General features: G+C 44.7%; 1 protein-coding gene across 2 annotated transcripts in view; it reads right to left on the bottom strand.

Moving 5' to 3' along the window:
- Window positions 1-219: 219 nt before the first annotated feature.
- The window catches only part of LOC120894611 (serine/threonine-protein kinase fused), a 30,543-nt gene continuing 19,239 nt past the window's right edge, over window positions 220-11,523 (bottom strand). Inside the window, exons 2-4 of one of the 2 annotated variants that reach the window (XM_040297321.1) lie at window positions 607-2,666; window positions 413-542; window positions 220-343 (exon numbers count right to left, since the gene is read on the bottom strand). In XM_040297321.1, the coding sequence (XP_040153255.1) occupies window positions 281-343; window positions 413-542; window positions 607-2,666 (2,253 nt within the window). In that variant the 3' untranslated portion in view covers window positions 220-280. Of the gene's footprint in view, window positions 344-412; window positions 543-606; window positions 2,667-11,523 lie in introns of those variants that run through there. The other variant, XM_040297322.1, reaches the window with a different exon arrangement.

Here is an 11,523-nt window from a genome sequence, read left to right as displayed (position 1 = left end):
CGACTAACTAAAACTAAATGTGTGGTGTTTTGTAGGAGCAATCTCAACTGAATTTTTCATAATCGTTATATTATTAAAATCATCCAAATAATCGCAATATCATACGAAAAAGCGTTTGACAGAACGTGCGATAAAATCGCATGCGATGAAGCACAGACACGGCCCTTACACCTTGCTGCGGGACATTTTTTTCTTTCTCATACAGAGTCGTACCTCGGGTTTCTTGTATAGTGGTGACAAATGTTTTAGGAGTGCATACATTAATTTTAATATAGGTAAGTCAACATATTTCGGTAGTGACACAACTAAGATATTTCAATTCACCAATGGCAAGCATAGCCTCCTAAAAGAGAAATGAAAAATAATTAAAGAACTATACCTTACGTAAAGACTGTTAGTGATTTCATATTACCTTTTTAACATATAAGTTTTCATCTAAAATAAGTTCTTCCAGGTTATGTTTGATATCGATTGTCCAACGTTTCTGCAAAGCTAAGCAGCTGAATCTTGCCAATATGCGTAGTAGCATACAGGTTCGAAGTCTGTGAAAACACATATACAAAAACATTCACTATAATATAACAAACTTTTCTAAATTTTACTCACCGAAGTACAGCATTATCATGTTTCAACAGTGTCATAAAATTTACATTTTCATGAAATATTATTTGCTCAATTATTTCTGCATTTTCTGGAAGTTCACGTAGCGCACAGTTCAAAAGAGCTAGTAATGAACAAACTAATCGAACGTACGCTTCATTCACGTGCACTACGGCAATTAAATTAACAAATAATTCTTTAGCCCCCAGAATTTCAATGGCATCGCAAAACTGGTTCAAAAATATATCTCCCATATGAATAAGATAACACATTAGATCATATACGGCTATTAAGGTTTTTATCTCGTCGTTATCTAATGCAGAAAGTTGACGAATAGAACAAATCGATTGTCTACTGGGCTTTATACCAGATTGGCTTTCACTAGTGGAGCTGTCTTCATAATATAGTTTGTTACATAAAAGTTTTGAAGCATATACAAGATTTGGCACTAATTTTAGCTCGCCATAAACATTGACTATGTCTCTCAAAATCGTTGGGGGCGTATTAATTGTTAATGGAAGGCTCAGCAAATGGGCCACATTTTCTACGACTTTTGCACTTGCTCGTCGGTTTCGTAACGGAGCTACAATAATGCATACAAAATTTTGCTGCTTCAATGATTCTAGCTCTCCGTCGAGTACTTCTTGTATTGAACGTTGCAAAAAAGCAAGCCATTCTTCGTTTTCGATAGGAGGATTTTGTGATTCGTCGCAAGAGTCCCATCCTGGGAGCAGGCTTGGTGTGTTTTTTTCAATCCGTTTTTGTTCTTCTTCTTTAGTTGTTATAGAAACATAGGACATTCCAAGCGCGATCGAATTACGATTAGTTGCCTGCAGTTCTGATTCAATACGCATTGAAAAATTGTCAATGCTTTGGCTTAATTTTCGCATCCCTAGTTCCTGTGATCGTACATGTTGCTTAACATATTCTCTTGATGTCTGAAGTTGCGAAAAGTCGCTATTAGGAACAGTAACTGATGCCAGTGGTAGTGGTGGACGAAGTCTTATAATGGGAAAATTATCGTTAAAACAGTTAACAATGAGATTCGGATTTTCCAGCAATTGAATTTTCTTTACTTTTTGTTCGTCAGCAGTCATATCATAGACACTTTTGCCATATACTGTTTCGTTTCTATTAGCTGCGTTTGATAATGAGCTAAAAAGGCAATTTTCTAACGGTATATTAGTGGCACAGTCGTCCGTATCTGTTTCTTGATATTCAAAATCGCTCTGAAGTATTACTTTAATGCTATCTTTAGAGGTTGTCAAATCTTCCTCATTGGATATATTTTGCCATATCTTAGTGCTTTCTACTATATTTGTCAATTGATTATTATTTTCTCTTGATTGCGATGCTGTAAGAGAATGCGTGAAGGGTGATTGAGGATTATTTTCATCTAAAGTTAAAATATGACCTTTTACGAATGGATGTTGTAGAATTGTAGCCCAGCTCATACGCTTGATGGGATCACGCTCAAGCAAACCTTGTATGAATGAAATACAATTGCTTGTTAGATAACTCGGCCATTTGATGTACTGGTTGCGAATAAGTCGTACTAAATGTATCATCGAAGTAGAACTAAATGGTGGTTCACCGGCAAGCATCTCGTAGATTATACATCCTAATGACCACAAATCAGCGTGATGATCGTACGGTTTTGCCTCCAAAAGCTCAGGGGCCATGTAAAGAGGTGTCCCTTTAATTGATGTCAGAACATGGGTACCCATTGTCATGTTTCGAGCGAATCCGAAATCACATAATTTTGCACACATTTTCCGGTCTAACAGAATGTTTTGTGGTTTTAAATCACGATGCAGTATCCGATGTGAATGAAGGTAATATAATGCAGATACGAGATTAAATGTAATACGTTGCGTTTTTTGCTCTTCTAGTGATCCAGCGCGTAGTAAACTATGCAAGTCTGTTTTAGCATATTCAGTAACGACTACTATTTCATTGGGTGTTTCGAATGAGTCCAACATACGAATAATGTTTGGATGTTTAAGATTTCGCTGTATTTCACATTCTCCTCTTAGTCCTTTCAATTCTCGTCCGGAACGGCCGCGCTAAAATGAATTAATAAAAAAATAATGTATTAAAAGCGTTGTTTAAATTATTAAATTTGCACGCAGAAAACACCTTATTTCTACCTTAATCTACCAAAACTAAAAAATTCTACATTACAATTTATGAAAGGAAAAAAATCATACTATACAAAGGTTCATAAGATTAGTCAGCCTAAGAACGCATGTCCCCGCTGCGCAAATTCGAGCAGTTTCCTGCGCAGGAAATGTACCAAAGCCGCAGCGCAGATTTTAGCTGGTCTCTCGCGCGGGACTTCAGCGATTCCTGCGCAGGCCTGCGCAGGGTTAGCGCCATCTGTTGGCGAAATGGACGAACTATTTATGGCGGCGAAGCAAAAAACGGTCAAAAAATTTAAAAATATTGGCGTAAATTTTTTTATCCGCTTCTTCTCCCTCCCTCACCCTGCCTTGCCTTACTTGCGCTTCTGCCCGTGCCTTCCGCCGCCAGCTGATTGGGTGTTGTGGTGTATGCGTTGGTTCATATATGTGCATTGCGGTTGTGTATTGTTGTTATTGGTGGGTGTTAGCATTTATTAATTTGTGTGTGACCTTGAGACGATGCGAGCTGGATTGGGATTCAAAGTGTTATCGGTGTATTGATGGTTTATTTTATTTCGTGCCGCTGCTGATGAGACCATTCGATGCCGCTGCCAGTTGAGGGTGAAGAAGCCTATTTAAAACAAGCGTAGGAGAACGTCTAACACTAATCTATTATTTTTTAATTTGAACATGTTTGATGCTTCAACGACCTTTTAAGCATCATGTAGCACAGTGTATAGTGGCAATAAATTGTTTTTAATGTGCCGAAATCTGTCACGAGTTTTTGGGTCTCGATACACACACGCACACACACAGCACGGGGAAAGTGACCGTTCACTCTATCATGTCGCGATTCCCCACCCCGCCCGGCGCTAGTGATGAGGATGCGCTACAAGATAGCTGAACCAGCCTTTCTTCCGATAAGGTAGCCGTACTCGCTCGTGCGGGAGGGGTTGGTGGAGGGTGCGTGCTCGCGTGTGCGACTTCGGGGGTGCGTGCTCGCGTGTGCGACTTCGGGGGTGCGTGCTCGCGAGCGCGCTTTCGTGGGTGCGTGCTGGCGTGCGCGCTGTCGTGCGTGCGTGCTCGCGTGCGCGCGTACGTGCATGTGTGCGTGCGTGCGTGCGTGTGTGCTGAGGTAGTAGATTCGGAGACTGTCACGGTCGCCATGTGGTAAGTTCGGCCGCGCTTCTAGATAGTCGAAGTCTTTACAGAGAGAGTAAGCCTCTGAATATGCTGTTTCAAACAAGCGTTTGAACAACATAGGAGGATATATCCCCTCTCACAAGAAGAAGAAGGCCGCGCTTCTCAAACCGTTTCGGTGAGTCAATGCGCGGAGCGCAGTGAAAGGGTGTGGAACGAGGAAGGGGATCGTACGGAACGCGACACCAAAATGTATACACATTCGTCGCGTATTGGTTACGTCAACTCGTTCACACTTACGCTAAGTTCGAAAAGAAGCACTTGCTTACGTCGGCGGAATCGCGGACTGGATCGACCTTGCGCGTCGAGTTGATGACCGAGGCGGAATCGGACACCGTGGGAGAAGTTGGGTGGAACTAGTGCAAACGTGCACTTTATTTCGATGAGGGTAATGCTGATCGGTCAACTGACTGAACAGCTGATAACCAAAAATGATTATCAAATTGAGCAGAGCCTTCGGCGGAATCTGCAAATTGGTGAGATGCACCAGAACACGAGTGATCTACGTGTCTATGGAAGGTGAACTGACTTCTCCATCAGTTCGAGCTTTATTTATAACAAATATGGTGTGAAAGTTGTGACACATTTGGTAACCAGATGTTTGTCAAATGTGAGCTTTCGTTTGGTTTTCCGGGTTTGGGTTTTTTTACAGGTGTTTCTTAAATTATACCTAGCGTGCCTGTGTTTTATCAACTATCCGTGCATTGTGGATGCAGCGAACGTTTTCCTATTTATGCCTGGGTTTTACGGAAGTTTAATTGTTTATCTGTGGCGCGTTTTCCTTATTTATGTTCTGTTTATGTAGTTAGATGTGACCTACTGTTAGCAGTAAATCTTAATCGTAAGCGTTGATGCATGTGAATGTGTGAATGTGTGTGTGTGTGTGTGTGTGTGTGTGTGTGTGTGTGTGTATGTGTGTATGTGTGTGTGTGTGTGTGTGTGTGTGTGTGTGTGTGTGTGTGTGTGTGTGTGTGTGTGTGTGTGTGTGTGTGTGTGTGTGTGTGTGTGTGTGTGTGTGTGTGTGTGTGTGTGTGTGTGTGTGTGTGTGTGTGTGTGTGTGTGTGTGTGTGTGTGTGTGTGTGTGTGTGTGTGTGTATGTGTATGTGTAAGCAAGTAATGCCGACCATATATTCTCTTCTATTTCATTTATTCATTATGTTTTTTTCATTTTATTATACAGGGTGTCCGAAATAAATTTGACACCTTGCCTTTGGGTTTATATCTCAGGGTTGAGTTGACGTATCGAAATGATTGATATGTCATTCGATTGCTAAAAGTTGTACGACCAAGTGTAAAAAATGTCTAGCTCCGTTAATATGTGGAACTCGTCCGAATTGTACAAGCGCGTAACGTGTGTTGTGATGGTTGCTGCACCATGCCATATGGCCGTAAAAACACGCCAATGGCTCACTGCCAATTTCCACCGATACACCAGCACCGACGTTTGGCCACCCTGCTTCCCTGACCTTAATCCTATGGATTACTTTGTGTGGGGCACAGTTGAGCGGGACACCAACAGGGCGTCCTGCAATACCCTACCCTGCTGGTGGCCAGAATAAAGGCCGTGTTTGCGGCCATCCCCAGAGACATGGTTGCCCTGGCTTGCACGCGGTTCCGGAAGCGGCGTGGAGGGGGGGTACTTCGAATAAAAAATGCGGCAAACATGGTAAGCTAAACTTTGTAGAAAAAAATGGTTTTTTAATATTTAACATAAATTTGATAAAAATTCCTTTCCTATTCCCTCAGAAACTGTCAAATTTATCTCGAACACCCTGTAAAAATCACGGTCAAATTGAAATTTAGAATCGCTTGAATTTGACTCGTAAATAAGCACAACACGAAAAAAGGACGAAAAGAAACATCATTCTCCATACAAAATGTATGGAATACCCAAGGTGTATGGGTACCAGGAGGTGAAGTGCTTCAGAGCAAATTGACAGCAAATTTCACGACTTGACATAACAATACTGGGGGCTCCGGTATTAAAATCGTGGAGGGCGGGGGGGGGGGTGGTATAGAAAATTGTATGCGATTTGACATTCATGCGCTAATACACCTGTTCTCACTTTCCTCTGAATCTTTATCCGGTTGCTATGGATCGCAATCATAGTGACCAAAAATACCGATTTATCTGTATTCCTACCGATTTTTGATATGCCTACCGATTCACAGATGAGCCCCCTAAAACTACCGATTTTTCATTTATCCTACCGAAAATCACAGATTTTTTCGTAATACTGACCAAAAAATCATATTACCATTTCCCAAATCACTTAATGTATTAAACTCTATATGGAAATTACTAGCAACCAGAACCAGCCCAAGCGCCATAGATTAAGCTTAAACGACTGGAAAATTGAATATCCATAGAAAAAAAATGAAGGCTCCACAGCTTGATTGGTTTGATCAATAGATGGCGTATTACAACTCATCATTATTTGCTATCCTTTTCTTGCAATGTGTTTCGACAAGTTTCATCTTATCATGACCTATATAGCCTTATAACTTTCTGAGCAAAAATCTACATGAATGGTCGTGTGGTCAGATACGTGGGTATCAACACCAACGACCATTACTGTAATCTCACTTGCTTTTCAGTGCTGGTGATTTCCGTTGGAGTTTAGTATTTAAACAATCGTATCGCCGTTCCAGTTCTAGCGATGCATAACTTCAATGCGAAACCATACAACGGTACAGAGGAAATGAGAAAGCTCTCCTCCAAGCGATGAAGGCTCAACTGGTTGGTGTATCCCACCAACAGAGAGCGCCACCAGCTTTTTTGCTATTTTTAGAATGCATGAGTCGTTTGCCGTCTGCTAAACGAAATCTTTCTATATTCCGTTTAGGTAGAGAGCTTGAGTCGTTTAGAAGGCGTTTAGTGGTCGTTTAGTAGATTTGTGGCACTTGGGTTCACATGTTCGATTTGTGGGTTATCATATCGAACATGTAAAACCCCATATATTTTTCATGTTCGGTATCACGTTCGATTGCTGCTAGAGCGTCCCAATCATTTGTTGGGTTAAATTCCCTAGTACAATTTTCCGACCAACACTTCAGAAAGGCCTCATGTGACCGCCCGCTGCGCAAATTCGAGCAGTATTCTGCGTAGTTTTTTACCCCCTGTGCAAAGCGACGGAAGAAATCATTCCCTTTCGCGCATTTTCTCATGCTTTCTTTTTCCCTCCTACGGCAAATTTGTCAAGCAGCGTTTCGAGCTACCCGTCCCTGGCACCGCCTCATACCCCTCGCCTGAGCGCGCTGTCGAAGGTTTGGATGTGTTGGTGCGTCAGACGGCCAATCGCTGTCAGTCGTCGTCCGTGCTTTTTCCCTCCATAGCGCTATCTCTTTCACGCGTATGGTCAATGCTCGCGAGCTGTTGTGGCGCTCAAAAAAACCGTTAACAAACATTGCGGCGATGAAGTTGCATTTTCACAAATCAAACCAAAAAAGCGCAATGAGTTCAATCGTTGCAATGTACAAATGACTAAGGAATCGCTAGTTCACGTTGGAGGGTTTGCTGTGCAACGCGCAGAACCCTAATTCCAAGTAGCGCACGCAAGACAGGTGGCCATGGCCGTGCATAGGAAAGCTTAAACCAAATTACATAAAGCTTAAGTTTATGTGACACTATGATTTTCCTTTTATATGTTGTAGATTGCACAGATATGCTAAGTCGTATGCGCATGGGTGTGAGTGTGCGTGTGTGTGCACAACTGTCGCCGAATGTGTTTTCTTCCGGAATGTTATGATCCATCGGTCAAAGAAAGGAAGGTGTTCATGACGGTGTTTTTTATTGTGGAGCTGCATCCTTCCCCCTGCCTGCAGCGTATGCATCGGGCAGGATACAGTTTGGCAGTATGCAAGTTGCCCGCTGGATAGGAGCGGGCCCGCGACACCGCCATGATTCCGCACATCTGTATGCCCGTCGTGGGTTCTAACCGCGTATGAACCGTTCGCCGTAGCAAGAACTGACTATCCGGCTACGTGGTACTCAAGTCCTGAAAAGGCCGGCATGATCGCGTAGGCCATTACGCCAATAATAATAATAAGAAGAAGAGGAATAACATAGCGTAACAGCCCACACCCGGAGAAGAGATTGGATTATCTTTGTTGCTGCCGTGTTACCGCTGTGACGCGACAAATGCACGGAATGCAATCGACCAAAACATGAACCTACCGATCCGAACCCATTCCAAGGCAGTGCCGGTCGCACGGCGTCATTATACCGACTCAAAACCAACAAGCCACCAGATTCTGGACGGACATGTGCAGCACCATACGCGCACCGTAATAAACAAATCCAGAATCCTCTTTTGTATGGATTCAATTCAAAATGTTGTTTCCACTTGCATCCGCTAGCTGAATTGGAAAGAAATGTGCTACATATCAGACGCACGTTTGCTTCGATCGTTTGTCTTTTTAATACCCCCAACAGCAGAACCGGTCGCAAAGATGGTGGTGCCAATTAAATGGTTGTATTGTGTCGAAGGTAGCGGTAATCGATCGGGCGGCGTGCAGTGCGTTTTCTAAGAATGCATGGAGTGTGTAGACGCAGCCGGTGACAATGCACGCATTAGAATCAAACAGTTTTGGAGTTCCCGCACGCACACACACACACACACGCGCACGCACGAACGCATGCACGCATGCACGAATGCACGTACGCGTGCACGCGAGCACGCACCCACGAAAGCGCGCAGGCGAGCACACACCCCCCATCAACCCCCACCCCCCTCCCGCATGATCGATTACGGCTACCTTATCGGAAGAAAGGCTGGTTCCTCACTCAAAGCACCGGGAGGGGAGGGGGATCGCGGCATGATAGAGTGGACGATCGCTTTCCCCGCGCAGTGTGTGTGTCCGTGTGTGTGTGTGTCGTGGCCAGAAAACTCGAGACAAATTCCGGCACATTGAAAAAATAATATTTTTTATTGCCACTATACACCGTGCTACATGATGCTTAGAAGGTCGTTGAAGCATCAAACCTGTTCAAATTAAAAAATATTAGATTAGTGTTAGACGTTCTCGTACGCTTGTTTTAAATAGGCTTCTTCACCCTCAATTGGCAGGGGCATCGTATGGTCTCATCAGCAGCGGCACGAAATAAAATAAACCATCAATACACCGATAACACTTTAAATCCCAAAATGAACCAGCTTCTCCCGTATCGTCAAGGTCACACACAATAAATAAATGCTAACACTCACCAATAACAATACACAACCGCAATGTACATATATACCAACGCATACACACAATCAGCTGACGGCGAAAGGCACGGGCTGAAGCGCAAGTAAGGCAAGGCAGGGAGGGGAAAGGGAGTGAGAGGAAGAGGAGGAAGGAATGGGCGCCAATATTTTTGAATTTTTCGGCCGTTTTTTGCTCCGCCGTCTGAAATAGTTCATCCATTCCTTCAGCAGATGGCGCTCGTTCCGCACCTAAAAACTGCAATAAATACGGTAGCCATCGTAGTTTCGGCTGAAGTCCAGCGCTGTTTTTTGCGTATTTTTTGACACAAAACGACGCAAAAAACTACGCAGAAAACTGCTCGAATCTGCGCAGCGGGTTTGTGTCAAAAAATACGCAAAAAATTACGCTAGACTTCAGCCAAAACTACGATAGCCAGCGTATTTATTGCAGTTTTTAGGTGCGGAAAGAGCGCCATCTGTTGAAGGAATGGATGAACTATATCAGACGGTGGAGCAAAAAACGGCCGAAAAATTCAAAAATATTCCTTCCTCCTCCTCTTCCTCTAACTCCCTTCCCCTCCCTGCCTTGCGCTTCAGCCCGTGCCTTTCGCCGTCAGCTGATTGTGTGTATGCGTTGGTGTATATTGCGGTTGTGTTTGCATTTATTTATTCGTGTGTGACCTTGACGATGCGGGAGAAGCTGGTTCATTTTGGGATTTAAAGTGTTATCGGTTATTGATGGTTTATTTTATTTCGTGCCGCTGCTTCCCTTCTTCCCTCCTTCCCTCCCTCCCTCCTTCCCTCCTTCCCTCCTTCCCTCCTTCCCTCCTTCCCTCCTTCCCTCCTTCCCTCCTTCCCTCCTTCCCTCCTTCCCTCCTTCCCTCCTTTCCTCCTTCCCTCCTTCCCTCCTTCCCTCCTTCCCTCCTTCCCTCCTTCCCTCCTTCCCTCCTTCCCTCCTTCCCTCCTTCCCTCCTTCCCTCCTTCCCTCCTTCCCTCCTTCCCTCATTCCCTCCTTCCCTCCTTCCCTCCTTCCCTCCTTCCCTCCTTCCCTCCTTCCCTCCTTCCCTCTTTCCCTCCTTCCCTCCTTCCCTCCTTCCCTCCTTCCCTCCCTTTCTTCCCTTCCATCTCCATATTCGTACCTTTCCTTTCCCGCTGCGCATGACCGGGAGCAGGGGGTACTGGCACACAGCTGTTGGAAGATTTAACAGTATACTTAACACTTTGACCGCCAGCCTGACGTCACAGTTTTTGAGTGAGCACGTAGCGTATGGCAAGAGAGCGATGAGAGCGACAGTTTCTCGTGCGATTGTTATCACTCTTTTGTTTCATTGCGATAAGCGGCGTAGCACATGTCGTTCTCGTTCTCTCTTTCCTACCCCATTCGTTCTCAAGAGAATCACTGAGCGTCAAATGCAAAGCTGAACGGTGAGCAAAACCGTCATGCGAATTTATATGACACGGCGCTTAAAGTGTTAAATTGCCAGCGGGGAGGGAGGGGGATGGTCATGGGATCCCTACGATCATCTTTCCGGGGGCCTTTGTCGCTAATACTTGTAGACATACGGCATATCAAAGACTAGAGATCATCGGTGACCGCCTAGTCCGCCTACCGTTAGATCCACCGCTGGTTCATGACGGTGTTTTTTATCGTGGAGGTGCATCCTTCCCCCTGCATGCAGCGCATGCATCGGGCAGGAGACAGTGTGGCAGTAGGCAAGTTACCCGCTGGATAGGAGCGGGCCCCCGGCACCGCCATCATTCCGCACATCTGCATGCCCGTCGTGGGTTCTAATCGCGTATGAACCATCCGCCGTAGCAAGGGGTTAGTCACCGGCTCCGGCTACGTGGTACTCAAGTCCTGAAAAGGCCGGCATGATCGCGTTGGCTATTACGCCAATAATAATAAAAAGAACTTAGCATAGCAGTCCACACCCGGGTAAGAGTTTGTCCTGACTTTGTTGCTGCCGGGCTACCGCTGTGACGCGACAAATGCACGGAATGCACTCGACCAAAACATGAACCTACCGATCCGAACCCATTCCAAGGCAGTGCCGGTCGCACGGCGTCATTATACCGACTCAAAACCAACAAGCCACCAGATTCTGGACGGACAGGTGCAGTATCATACGCGCACCGTAATAAACCAAACCAGAATTCTCTTTTGTATGAATTCAATTCAAGTTTTGTTTCCACTTGCGTCCGCTAGCGGAATTGGAAAGAAATGTGTAACATATCACATGCACGTTTGCTTCGTTCGTTTGTCTTTTTAATACCCCCAACAGCAGAACCGGTCGCAAAGATGGTGGTGCCAATTAAATGGTTGTATTGTCTCCTAGGTAGCGGTAATCGACCGGGCGGCGTACAGTGCGTTTTCTGAGAATGCATGGAGTGTGTAGACGCAGCCGGTGACA

Source organism: Anopheles arabiensis, chromosome 2, assembly GCF_016920715.1.
Source record: "Anopheles arabiensis isolate DONGOLA chromosome 2, AaraD3, whole genome shotgun sequence".
NCBI classification, from domain to species: domain Eukaryota; kingdom Metazoa; phylum Arthropoda; class Insecta; order Diptera; family Culicidae; genus Anopheles; species Anopheles arabiensis.
This window is presented reverse-complemented; position numbering and strand designations above follow the sequence as displayed.